This window comes from Pholcus phalangioides, unplaced genomic scaffold (assembly GCF_987345545.1).
Source record: "Pholcus phalangioides strain wild (caught in Gottingen) unplaced genomic scaffold, Ppha-v1.0 ptg000012l_1, whole genome shotgun sequence".
Classification (NCBI taxonomy): Eukaryota; Metazoa; Arthropoda; class Arachnida; order Araneae; family Pholcidae; genus Pholcus; species Pholcus phalangioides.
The window spans coordinates 5,051,951-5,066,245 of NW_028301605.1; the positions used below are offsets into that span (position 1 = coordinate 5,051,951).

Sequence of the window (14,295 nt, forward strand, 5' to 3'; positions counted from 1 at the left end):
GTAAACTAATTTGGGGGATTAAAAAAGTGTTCGTTAAGACGAGATTTTCGCTGCAACGGTATTCGTTAAAACGGGATCCGACTGTAGTAAAAATTTTGTATGTTTGTCAGTTTTTTTTCTCATTTTTCTTATTTTTGATTCAAAGTTACATGTTTTGGGCTCTGCCATAAACTGGACTGGAAGAGATCTCGACAACGGGACAAGTCCAGTGACAGAATTCAAGCGTCCAATTGGCGCAGATGTAAGATGCTCGTCTTCCACTATAAAGGTCCATGGACCCGAATCCGGGAAAGAACATCAGAAACATGTTTTGTACCTACCGAGCCTGGGGCGACCACCGACAGATGGCACCTTCATTTCCCACCCGACTCTACTGGTTAGAAATTGTCGAATGGCGATATATTGATCGGAGTTGGTTCAGTGTATAATTTTGAAATTAAGCTGAACAAAGTCCATTAAACAGTACATTAAGACTTGGCGGGTTAAAGAAACGATTACGTGCATGCCTTAGTGGACTTTAGAAATTGGTGACGTAAAGCTAAAGCAGACTCTAGAAATTATTTTTTCCAACACTTAGCGGACTCCAGAAATAATCGGCTTCGAGCCTTGGTTGACTTCTGAAATGATAAGCGGACTCTAGAAATGATTGGTGAAAAGGCTAAGCGGACTGGTTGACTCCAAACAATAGTTGACTCTAGAAATGATTGACCCCAAGCTTTAGTTCGATCCAGAAATAATTGGCATTAAGTCTTGGTTGACTGCAGAAATGATTGACTTCAATCCTTGACTGACTCCAAGCCTTAGAAGACTCTAGAAAGAATTGGTGTAATAAGAGGCCCTGTGATTGACTCACAAGCGTTGCGAGCTCTAGAAATGGCTAGCTTCAAGCCTTAGTGGACTTAAAGAGTCCATGATTTGCTTCAAGTCAACGCAGACATCAGAAATGAATGAATTGCAGCATCAGTGGACATGGGAAGTGATTTACCCGAAACCTCGGAGGGCTTCAAATGATTGACCTGAATCTACCACGGTATTCAGAAACGATTTGCCCAAATTTGTTAACGATACACACCGTATAAGGCCGGGTACACACTCGACTGCTACGATAAGCGATGTAACCTATAAAACTCACTTCGAAAGGGATTTCATTATTGAGATGGAAAAGCGTGTCAAAAGCCAATCGTGTGGATAGTATTGACTATTCGGAATGCATAAACCCGTGATGGCACCTAGATAAAATGGACTAGCTTCGCGTGGACCAGTCAGACTACTTGTAGATGTGGATATTTGATCACATTTACCGTAACATATGCAGGGTGTCCTGAAAGTCCCAACGTGGCCTTTATCTCATCAACCGTTTATCGTAGATGTAGTTTTAGTTTAAAAAATCATCAAAATGTGTCCAGAAATCACCCTGTACCAGTTTTGAGAGTGAAAATACAGTGTCACAAAATACCAAAATTAACTTTTTATACGGACACCCTGTTTCAAGAAGTCCAGTTAGAAAGTCGTTTCACTGTCTTTCCTGAGGCCAACAAAAGAATCTCGCAGTTTTTTTCTTTTGGCCTAAGGAGAGAGTCCAACAATTTTCTAATTGAATTTTTTAGAATAGGGTGGAATATGGTGCCCGTATTTTGTGACACACTGTATTTTCACTCTTAAAACTGTACGGCGCGATTTTTGAACACATTTTGACCATTTTTTTTTAAATTGGAACCATACCTCTACGACGACTGGATGAAGATATAAAGGCTGCATTAGGATTTACAGGCATAGACGGAGATTGACTTGGAAGGCTGGGGGGGGGGGGCAATTTCATTATTGCTGGAGGGTGATGATGTCAATTCATACATACATATATATATTAGATCAGTCGACTCCACCTTTGACGCTGGGGGATCAATGCCCCCCCCCGTATCTCCGCCCATGCTTACAGGACTTGTGTACCAGCGCCGCGTACTCAGAGATGCTACACGATATGAATAAGAATTCTCAAATACTCTGGATCCATATATTATTTAAAAAAATCGATCTCAACGACTGGATAAGATTCGAACCAACAATTCATTTTCTCGCTGAAGTAAAATAGTTCGCCTCAGAAATAGTCTCGTTACTCCGACCAGTCTGAAGCATTTTATTTCACCAGGTTGATCATTCGGATCGAATCCTTTGGAGCTTATAGACCTGGAAAATAAGATTCCTTAGAAAGAGACGCCGGGATAGAAACCTTACACCAGGGACAATATAAAAGAGGGAGAATGACGTATCCTGTTCCTTTTACCCCATCATCTTTCACGGATGGAAATAGACCCCGGGACAATCTAAATCTCTTTTCTCCTTCACGTGTTCAGACCCAAAGCTATTGAGCTGTATATGTACAGTATGCGGAAAGGGTTCGTCGTTCCTTTGTTTCTTTCGAAATCCTGGATTCCCTACGGTTTTCAGGTGCACCTCGATGAGCTCGTAGAAAAATTTTTATTAGAGGGACGGGATGCAGTTGTTTCAACCATGAAATATATACCATTAAATTTCGGGAGGAAAAAAAATCAGAACCTATATAAAATTTTTAAGAATGCCGGATAGTTTTGAATTACGACACAAATAATATAATTGTAATTGAATATACGAAAATCCATGTTTAAGGTGAACACTTAGTGTGCTCCAGAAATGTCTTCAAGCCCTTGACGGGTTCCAGAAATGATTGTTTTTAACTCCTTAATCAGTTCCAGAAATGATTGTTTTTAACTCCTTAATCAGTTCCAGAAGTGATTACTTTCAACCATATTAGTGAGCTCCAGAAATGATTACTCTTAAGCTCTTCATTGGATTCTTAAATGGGCTTCAGAAATGATTGTTCTTTAGCCCTTAACGGACTCCACATGCACATATGATTGTTTTCAACCCTTAGTTGTGCTATAGAAATGATTTCTCTCAAGCTCTTACGTATAAATGCTAAACCGGATCCGACTTGAACGATAGGCAACTTTGTCAGAGCTGAGCAGATGCCCGAAATTGTCGAAAAATATTCGGAAAAACAATGGTTATTTAACCTCGATAATGACTTTTGGAATGTTTGTTTTGGTTACCATGATTCCGAAGCAATGTGTTTCTGACATTTTTAACCCATTTGCAATGGTTTGTAACTTCCTGAATACTCCCACAATGTATAGAATACCCGTGATTTCAAAATTTATTTTTGCTAATACTCTATAATAAAGAACATGAGGAATACACTTATTGTGCAAGTGACTAGTGTATAATAATTAGAAAGTGAATATAATAATTTTTTACCTGAAGGTACTCATTCAAGGAATTTGGATCCCGGTTCTTAAGATTCGGAGTACTGCCAGAGTTACCCATGCTCGGTGGCGGCGGTAACTCACTGGCTTCAACTGCAAATACCGACGCCGTCTTGAAGAATCTTCTAGGACCCTTGACACATACACACACACACACACGAGAGCTAATATCCACAAAATCAGCTGGAAGAATACTTTTTCCTCCCCTCTTCGACTTACGTCGTAGTTCTTTAGACTTAGGTCGTAGGAATTCTCCTACCAACGAAATGAAACAGCTGGTTCTTCAAGACCACGATCAGAGGACCCCTAATTCCTGATGCATTCTTGAAATAATAATGAGATACCGGCTGATGATATTACTTTTGATCGCCAAAGAAGAACCATTTTCTTCCTAGCACTGAAAAAGTCTCCACCCGTATTAAATCTTTTCTATCGTAGAAAAGAATAATAACATGAAGAAAAAAAAATGATCATTTATAACCTGCGAAGAGACATGTTCTGTATTATCTCGTATCTGAAACTCATGGATCTGTAATCATCTCTTCTTTTTTTACTTTGAGAGAGACATGAATCCATGTACTTCCCAGCGATCATCTAGTTATGGATTAAAATGAGATAGAAAAAGAGAAATATGTCCGATCACGCGAATTTTCTTCGAGATTTTTAAAGGATAGGTAGAAAAAAAAAAAAAGATAAATTTTCTCATGTAATCATGTAATAGGATGAAATATATAAGTAAAAACTTGCGAAAATTGTTGTGGAATCCTACCAAAAGAAGTTACCATAGATACATTAGGCACATTTAGGGTTAGCACGCGAGATGTCATTGGATGCAGGAGAGAGGTTTCTCTTGAGGCCATTGGTGCACAAGATACTCGCGATTATTGACGTCATGTTATTTCTTTCTGGCCGACATTGCCTATTTTTTTTTTTTTTTCCACTATGAATTATTTTTTTTTCTCATTCCGAGAGAGAATTCTCCTGGGTAATTATCGGCGAATAAATAAAAATGGCGCGGAGGAGAGAGAAAAAAATGACTTTCGTGACTTTGCAGACTCACTTTCTAACTTCATTATACTCTTTTTCGCTTCCCGAAAACCATTTTTCTTTTTTCGATATCGAGAAAGTCACGGTATCTTAATATCACCCCAGACCTATGTTATTTAATTTCCGTTTTTTTTTGTTTTCCTTTGCGTCCTGGCATTTGCTGACTTCGTTTTACTCTGGAGAAAGGTTCAAGTTATTATCTTGAAAGAGACACTGGAAGAGATATGGGTTCACGCATTTTCTAATAGCTTGTTGTATTTTTATTATGATTTCAGTCCACCGTTTGAGATTAGTTCCAAAGAAGGCAATCTCGTCCTACTATTTATTACGTTTACGCGAAGACTCTATTGACTGTGTGGATTGTATTTTCTATCGTTACCAAACGACTTCACCAAACACCAACTCTGCGCATATCGCTGTATTGCAATTTACTGCCGTTCGTGAGTTGGGATGGGAATGAAGGCGCCATCTGTCGGTAGTCGCGTCAAGCTCGATAGGGAAAATATTTTATGTGTATTCTCACCTGGGACTGTGACATGTTCACGGTGGTAGAGGAGCATCTTACCACAACGCCGCTAGGGCCGTTACCAAACCGTCACTGTGATTTACACCGTTTTTCGACTTGGCACCATGGCAGTTAGGTTGCTTCATAGTTCGAGGAACATGAATTCTGTATAAGGCCGAGATTACACTATAAAACTTTGGTAAAAGTTCTTTTACAGAACTTGAAAAAAAAAATTAATAAATGCATTGATTACATTTGAGCGAATGTAACCAACAGGAAAGGTTTATTGGTTGTTTTGTAAAATATATTTTATCAAACTTTTATACCGACAGTATGTTTAGTATACAGGCAATACAGGACATGGAATCCCCACATAGCCTAGTGCATGACATTAGGAAAATACTGATAGAGATTACAGTACGTTGGGTGAAACTCATGTAGGATTGAGGGAAATGAAATTGCGGCTAAATTTGCAAAAGAGGCTTTAAAATATCAACATGGAAACCACCTAAAGAAATTACCGGCATCCTACATTAAAAATCTGCTCTCGCAAGAAGTGTCAGCGAAATGGCAACACCATTGGCAAATGTGCACAACTGGAAGAAGGGTTTTCGACGTAATACCAAAAGGGGGTAAAATGAAAGAAGTCATGCCGAGACAGAAATAGTAATGTTCCTCACAGAATACGGTCCAATCGATGAATACATGCAAAGGTACAAAATCAGCCAGACCAGCACATGTAGACTCGGCCATCCGGAAAGCGTGATACACTATGTGACACTGTGTGAGTACACAAAGGGATACCATTTAGAGGCGCCACCAAACGGACCAAAGATCTTATGGAAACGGAAGATTATTTTACAAAGACCTGCAACGAGAAAACTACAGAAAGTCTTGAACTATTTGATGAATAATAAAGAAACTATTTTGATAATAACTGGAAGCAGCGAACATTCTACCAGTGATTTGGAAGTAGAATCTGAAACAGATGCAGAGAGAGATATTCAATATATAGAGGGGCTCACTTAGGCTCCTATACCATAATATTTAAGTAATACACACTGTATAATTTATGATTAGGAATCAAGGACGTATGTGCGTATGTGTGAGCTATTTTTGAAATGTCCACTCGTAAAAATGACACACTCAGCGATCCTGTCGTGGGCAGCCGGAAGAATAAACAAATGTTTTAGTGTGTCATAATACAACTTTTATGATAATCATTTTGTAACCTTGAATATTTGCATGAGCTCATAATGACATTTGTTTCCAATATTATTATGAATATTATTATGTAAATAATATATGTGAGTGATTCAACTACACTCGTGTGCAAAATTAAGAGAATTGGCACATTATGTCGAATTTCTGAAAAACTAGTGGACAGATTTTGATGAGATTTGGTACGAATACACAGTTATAACAGAGAAAGAGATGTATCACACAAAAGTCATAGTACGCACGCATGATTGTCAGTAAAGCTCTTCATTGCAGGAATGTCCAAAATCCACATTGCGAGATCTAACCGAAAATGAGTCTAATATGGAGTTCTCACAGTCAGACAGGTCGCCCAGCACGACAGCATACTGGACACAAGGCAGTTGAGGAGTCTCTGTGGCAATCGGTCCCACTCCTACAGCAACACAGTTTTCAGTTCCGGGATGGTTATCGGAGGGGGATGGCGAGCTGCAATTGCCCTCTCAAGAGCGTCCCAGTCATGTTCTATAGGGTTCAGGTCAGGAGATCTGGCTGGCCAATCCATACGCCGAATATGCTTACTTTCCGGATAACAGTTGACCAGGTAATTCCGATGTGGACGAGCGTTGTCGTCCACGAACAGGAATCGAGGGAGCCAACTGCGCCAGTCGAACATAGGGCTAAGATCTCCACTCTATACCTCCTAGCAGTCACGGACCCTCTGCCAAATACATGGAGGGGTGTGCGGCCGTCCAATATGATGCCTGTCCAGACCATGCCACCTCTACCACTATAGTGGTTCGTTTCCCTGATGTGGGAGAGATGGTATCGGGTACCAGGCTCTCCCCAGATGAGTGTACGTCGAGAATCAGTGCCCAGGCTGAATCTCGACTCATCTGTGAAGAGCACGGTGCTTCACTGAAGTCTGGTCCAAAGCTGATGTCATCTGCACCATGCTAAACGCGTTCTCTTGTGTGTGCTGCAGTTAGCGGGACGCAAACAGTGGGTCTTCTGCATTCTTATCATCTTCTCTTAGGACCAGCCAGACCAGCATCAGACTTTAACTTCCATGCCCAGCCCAGTGGGCCGATTGTGGAATTACAGACGGGCCTAGTAAGGCCTATGAAGAAGAAGAAGGGATAGTATTATGTAAGTCAGTGTGTGAGTGTATGAATGTGAAAAAAAGGAGATATGTCAAGTCCGGTTATAAAGCTGTCATGGCCTACAAAATTTATGCCTGAGGTGAAATGCCACCACAACCTGTAAGGAGATAAGAGTTCATTTATCAAAACAATATAGTGATGAATTACTCAGTGTCAACCTGCTGCTAAATTCCTACTCTTCAGTAGCAATACATCATCTACACGAGGTTCAAAGTTCGTCCCCTGCATTCAAGGTGGCTTTTTCATTTTTATCCTTTTTTTTTTTTTTAATAATGAGTACAAGAGATTAAATAGGTGCCAAGAGTAATGTATATAATTGCAAGTTCAAAAATTGGATAAATAGGTGCCAATGTTATATATTCAAGTATTATAGGTGCCTCTTCTTCTCTTAGGAGGCCTTCGGGCAACAGTAAACCGTGAAACTCGAGTTCCAGTGGCATCCCGCTTCTTGTTACAATACTGAAAATATTGGCACTATTTTATCGCAAAAATACCGAGAAAGAAAAAGAAATGTTTCTACTCTCTACACCTCATTCGGTGAATTTTGTTGTGATGATGTACCAGTGTCTCTAACGGACCAGAACGCATTATTTCATTGCAGACGGTCCCAATTGGTTAAGACGCCTGTCACAGCGACCCCAAGTGGTCTGAATATCAATGGCAAACACACGTATGATATAAATTAATTTATCTGTTTTTTTTCTTTTTAACTACTTCAGTACCACATTATAAAAAAAAAAATGAAATAACTATCATGTAATTGTTTGGTAGATTATTTTAGTTCAAATTTTAAAACCTACAAACAAGAACAAATATTTTCATTTAAAAACATTATTTATTACACAACGATTTGATTGACCTGGTACTTTTAAGCTTCATCAGAACTATACGCTTAAAATAAGGATAGGAAAATACCAAATTCAAATATTTTGAATAATACAGTATATATGATAATTAATAGTTTTTATTTTACTACAAAGAAAGCCGTAATCTGTTATATACATTTGTTAGGGACCATTTGAAACTATATTTCTACGGCTGATGAGATAAAGGTCACCTTAGCACTTATAGGACACCCTGTATATAGAGATCAATTATTGCTAAAGATAAATCCCAATTTTCAGAAATTTCAGGACGCATCAGAGAAATTATAGACGCACACAGTAGTATTGTATTCAGCTAAGACCGGGATAACACTATAAAACTTTAATAAAAGATCTTTTACAAAACCTGAAAAAATAACCAATCAGTGCATTGGTTACTATTGTTACTATACATTCACGCGAATGTAATCAATAGACATGTTGGGTGTTTTTCTCCCAGGTTTTTAAAAGATATTTTATCAAATTTTTATAGTGAAATCCAGGTCAAAACAAGAAAATGTATTTTCAAATATATTTCAGCGATGTTTTATTTTTTTATGTTCGAAATTATTTTTCGTAAATCAATTTTATCAATAACATACAAGATCACGACATTCCAGATGATATCTAAATTCATGAATAAGTTGGCCAAGATATATTCCTGCCGGTAAACGGAACTAAATTCAAAATATAAATGAAATTCGAAGGTCCACACACACACGGGAGAAAAGAAATTTACGGAATAGGAAATTAATTGGAATGTAATGGGATATCATTTCCTAGAAAACGAGGATTCGATTTCACTTAAGTGGAAATCGTCGAGAGAGGAAAAAGATTTCTTCTCCGAAAAAATAAATTTCAATTTTGCTCTCGTTGGGAAATTTATTCTTTACAAGAATTTATATTCTTTACATGAATATGTATTTTTTGAATAAGGAAAAATAAAGTGAAGTAATTTTTCGAAATAAAAAAAAATGGTTAAGCAGCAGTTGGAAAATGGGTTTACTAAATTTTCTCTATAAGGTTCTCAAAGGTGTCATCCTTCAAGTAAAGATCTGTATCATCAGCGAATGATATAAGTTGTCCATTTGGATTCAACAAGCAAAAGCCACTAATATAAACCGAGAATAATATACCAAGAGTACTACTTACAAATTAAAGTTGGCGTGTTCTGACAGCACCACCTATAGATCAAGGCCTCCGCACGAAGCCTGTGACGTCAATGAAGAAGGCGATTTCTCCTATTGCCATTGGATATACTGCAGAAAAAAAGGTAAAGATATCGCTTGCGTCGACCCAATGCCAATAGGTGAAATGGCCTTCCCCAGTGACGTCACGAGCTTCGTGCGGAGGCTCTGTTCTATAGGTGGTGTTGGTTCTGCACTGTCTGCAATTTTGACTACTCATCAGAAAAAAAATTATGAAACGTTTTTGTGGGAACGTCTTAACGGCGAAATGGAGGAATGAGGATCCATTTTCTTATTCTGAGGGATGAATCATTCTTTAAAATACAATTTTTGGCTTAAATCATCCCATAAAATTTTTAAACAAATTTCAGAAGTTCTTCAGCCTGTCCAGGCTTTAGAACTTATAAACAGGATTAACTTTTGTGCTCTTGGTATGTTATGCAGGGATTTTTTTTAGCGTCCCGTCCATTTATATTTCCGTTGAAGAAGTGGAAAATGGTTTCATGTTCATTCCACGCGAAACAGTACGCGTTTATGAAGCGATATAAAAATTTATTAATTCTAAGTACAGGGTGTCCCAAAAAATTCTTTAAATAGTTCAAAAATCCAAGAATATTAAAATAATTGTGAACTTGAATGCTGTTTTCAAAAAGTTATGATCACGAAGGGAGAAACAGAAAATAAAACAGTTCAAGTTTTTGTCGATAGAAGACGCTACACGAAAGCAAATCAGGAGTGATTGGACCTGGACCTTCCTTCAATCTCTCCTGTGTTTGAAACGTTAGTAAAGCTCCAGCCGGTAATTCGTGAATGAGGTAAAACAGCTTCGCCAATAATGCTTTATCCACCAATGTCAGCATGTCAATGAAAACTTAAGTAACCACCAGTAACAGAAACACTCAGAAATGTGCAATCAAACGTACACTCGGCACTTTTTGGGCTCTGATTTGCATATTTCCAGTGATTTGTGCTATAGTACAGTGCGAGACCCACATGCATACATGGCACACCAAGACTTGACCTTCTGCTAGCCTACCTCCAGACTCGGACACATCCACGACTTCAATCCTATCAGATTACTTGCCGCCTATTACTCGAAGCAAATCCCTGCTACGGAATAGACTAACTATGTAATCAGAATTCGATAATCTCTATATTAAAGTACACGCTCTTGTAGCGTATTGCATCTCTGACGACTAGCCATACGTGATTGGGTTATCTGATGTGTACACATTTTTGTTTGTATTTCTATCTCTGAAATGTTTGGAAATTGTGGAATGTTAATGGATGCACATATGTGTACTATTTTATTATGCATGTATGTATAATTATTATCTCTGAAATGTTTAGAAATTGTGGAATGTGTATGAGATACACATATGTACTATTTTATTTGCTTGCTATTGTACTGTGCTTGTATGTATAACTGTTTCTGGAATGTTTGGGATTGTGTATTGTGTATAGGACGAGCATATGTATTTTTCATTTTGCATATTAACCATACTAAAAATATTTTTCCCGGTGATGGCTTTTCGGTTAGAAGTCCCGTAGGATATGGACCGAGCCATCACACGATTAGTTCGTTAGTTATAGTGCAGTGCTCTCTATCAACAAAAATTTGAACTAAATTTTTTCTGTACCAAAAAAGAAAAATCCCCCTTGTGAGAATAACTTTTTTGCAAACCGCATTCAAAAATATCAGTTTCTACAATTTTTGTGGATTTTTAAACCATTTACGAATATATGGGATAATCTGCAGTGATATAAATGTGACTTGAAAAATAAATTTTGAACATTTCTATCTTCAAACTATTGGAAATGCATATTATTGATGACAAAACCGAAATTTTCCTCACGCAATAGTCCTTTTGCATTAGCTACTATGCATTATGAGTGAACATTTTACATAAAAGAAAATATGAAGGATGATTATAATTAAAGTTCCCCTACTCATTACAGCCAGATTATCAGGATATCTTAGTGAGAAAATGAGAGAGAGAGATTTATGCAATAAAAAAATAGTTCAATTTTGACCCACCAGGTGAGTAAGTGGAACTTTTCTATTTAATTTTACTTTTTTTCTCCCGTGGTCTATAGAGAGCAAGTTCCGATGGAATACGTCCACCAGAGCGGGTGCTGCATATATCTGAGCAGTGTATGTCCCTGTATATCTTGATTGATGATGGTCTCTTTTTATCCTTAAAGACGTTGGTGTTGTTCTGGACTTCTCGCCACTAGATTCGATACAGATTAATGGAAGTGTTACTCTCACTCCCTTGCTTTTATTTCCCCGGCTGTGGACATCATCATTTACTAACGAGAAACGTTTTACGTCTTATCTTGGCATTCGTATTTCCCATTTGATCCTCTCGGTATCAATCGGTGTTTCCCGGAGATCTCTTACCACGATTTTTTTTCCCGAAAGCTTGATAAATAAAAAAATCACATGAATATCGGAAATTTCGATCAATATTGCATTGAATTAATCAGACATATTATTTATTCTAATATTAGAATATAAAAATGAGTGAAATAATATTCAAAAAAGTAATTAATAAAACTTTGTAAATAATAGAGTTTGAAAAAGAAATTGATGCTCAATAATAACATATTTATACAGGGTGGGCAAAAAGGTCCGTTAGAAACTAAAACTTCATAAAAAACCGGCAAAAATAACCGAAATAAAAAAAACGGTTGGCAGGGTTAGTATCGCTATGTTACGGGAATTTTTTCGTCAGGAAAAAAACCCTCAGCCGATAGGTGGCACTGACGTACACAAGTCAGAGAAAACATACGCAAATATAGGAACAGAATGTCTCCATATCGTTTATTACAGCAGTATGTGTTTCCCATGACCACCACAACAGGGGATAACACATTGCAGGTGAGTGACAAAACCAGCTACAGCAGAGTGCAATAGGTCCACATACACGGTTCACAACGGTGAACTGGTTGTGAGTTAGGAGAGCAGTCCTTATAACCGTCTCATTTGCATATTTCCAGCGAAGTCATTCGTACCAGTGCCACCTATCGGTTGTTTTTCAGTTTTTTTTCCTATTTTAAAAAGTTCCCGTGACCTAGCGATGCTAACCCTGCAAACCATTTTTTATTTCGGTTATTTTTTCGTTTTTTATTCATTTTTTCAAAGTTTCTGCCCACCCTGTATGTGTATGTTACCGTCAATAACCGAAATTTGTGCATTTTTCGATGTGGCTGAACAGTTTGCGGCTACATTGTCACGCCCCGAGATACACGTCCCATTAGATTTAAAAAAGTAAAATGCATTGCTTAATTACTCTAGATATTGCGCCACATTTAACTTCCAATGTGATTTCTTAAAAACTTCAGACATTTTCTTACAGTCACTCACCCCTATAACAACTCTAACAAAAATTAACTTGGTCACTCACCACTTTCACGATCGCTCTATTCAGATTTGATCGTCGAATTCGCCCTACCGCTGTCCATACATTAGTAATTACCTCGTCGAACCTAAACCTACCCTTTTAGCGTATCAAGGCACTTCTTCGTTACTAGAACATGTTCGCCGGGAGAATGCCTGTATCTGTTCTTCTAACAAAAGTGGTGAAGAGAGTGCCAACTCTTGGTTTCCTTTGTTCGGCTTCCTACAATGTGATTGGGTGAAAAAAAACACCTGACAACCAGCCATGTTTATGATAGGTTCAAAGTTAAAAAAAGAACCAAAAAATCAAAAAACATGTTAGTCGTGACATCTTTTGTCGGATGTATCATTTTTTGACTGCGTCGTAGCAAGTTGTGCGTATCTGTTATAGCGAAATAAGTGCGTTGTAGAATTCCTAAGTGAGGGAAAGAAACTTAGTGCATGTTATCTTCTCATTTAGTATGAAGTGAGATTTTTAGAGTGAATACGTGTTAAGGTGATCATGACAAAATTGTAAACTACTTTACCGCACACCAACTCAAGTCGTATATCGTCCTACGGCACTTTCCAACCACTGGAGTGGGGTGGGAAATGAAGGCTCCATACATCGGTGATCTCTCGAACCCAACACCATCTATAGCAGAAGGCATCCGCGCGAAGTTCGTGACGTCACTGAAGATGGGATAGCCATTGGATATATCAGGCCGACGCATCTTTACCTTTTTTTTTTCAGTATATCCAATGACTATAGGTGAAATAAGCTCGGTAGGTAAAGAACTTGGATTCTGATATTCTTTGGCTAACATTGTAAACTTGAGAATGTTTGGAATTTGGTCGACTTCGGTCACGGTTTTCCGAATCCTGTACCACGTTATTCGAAAATGAGAATTTCATTTCATTACCTTAAAACGAAATTCGAAAAATAAAAATTATGGATGAGAATTTAAATATAAATTTAAAATATAGAAATTACAAAATATAAAATTCGAAATAATTTTTATAATGTTGAGTAGGCTATAAATTTGCAAAGAAAAAAATTGCTGGTTTTTATTATTCTAATTATAAGTTTTAAAAAAAAAATTCCTACAAACTATCACCGTTATTACCTAAATAAGAGAATGAAAATCTAGTCCCGGCAGAAAGTCAATATTTCTAATCTCACCAGTAACTAGTCACTAGCTCAAATACCCGGCCCCGGATTCTGGGAGCATTGAAGAAGGGACGTGTTATACTCACTCGTTACTAAAAATATCAAAAGAATTAAACAAAAACTTAAAGTTTTACATTTACTTCATGAATAGGACATTGCGTTGTGAAAAAAAACAAAAGAATTACTTGACTCCTTGGTTACATAATCACAAATACATATATATATATATACATGATATAAATAAAGTTGGATTACAACGAGACCCATTGCGTACCTACACTTTCGGTGGTCGGCTGAAGTTGGTTTTCTGTGGTTCCCAACTTCAAGGCGCAAATGCGAGCCGATCTCCCCGTTAAAAAGTCTCGCCACAGAGAGCAACAGTCCTACAACGGTAAATCATTCAACCATAACACTTCACTCATAGTTAGTAAAACTGGGGGCAGATGACAGCTCTACACATAACAAGCATTACACAGAAACA

At 37.7% G+C, this 14,295-nt stretch overlaps 1 protein-coding gene across 2 annotated transcripts in view; it reads right to left on the reverse strand.

Annotated features, from left to right (window-relative positions):
• The window catches only part of LOC149079200 (caveolin-3-like), a 104,074-nt gene extending 90,519 nt beyond the window's left edge, over window positions 1-13,555 (reverse strand). The window contains exon 1 of one of the 2 annotated variants that reach the window (XM_089239958.1): window positions 13,192-13,555. In XM_089239958.1, coding sequence (XP_089096084.1) covers window positions 13,192-13,470 — 279 coding nt within the window. In that variant the 5' untranslated portion in view covers window positions 13,471-13,555. Of the gene's footprint in view, window positions 1-3,291; window positions 3,890-13,191 lie in introns of those variants that run through there. The other variant, XM_089239959.1, reaches the window with a different exon arrangement.
• Between the last annotated feature and the right edge of the window lie 740 nt (window positions 13,556-14,295).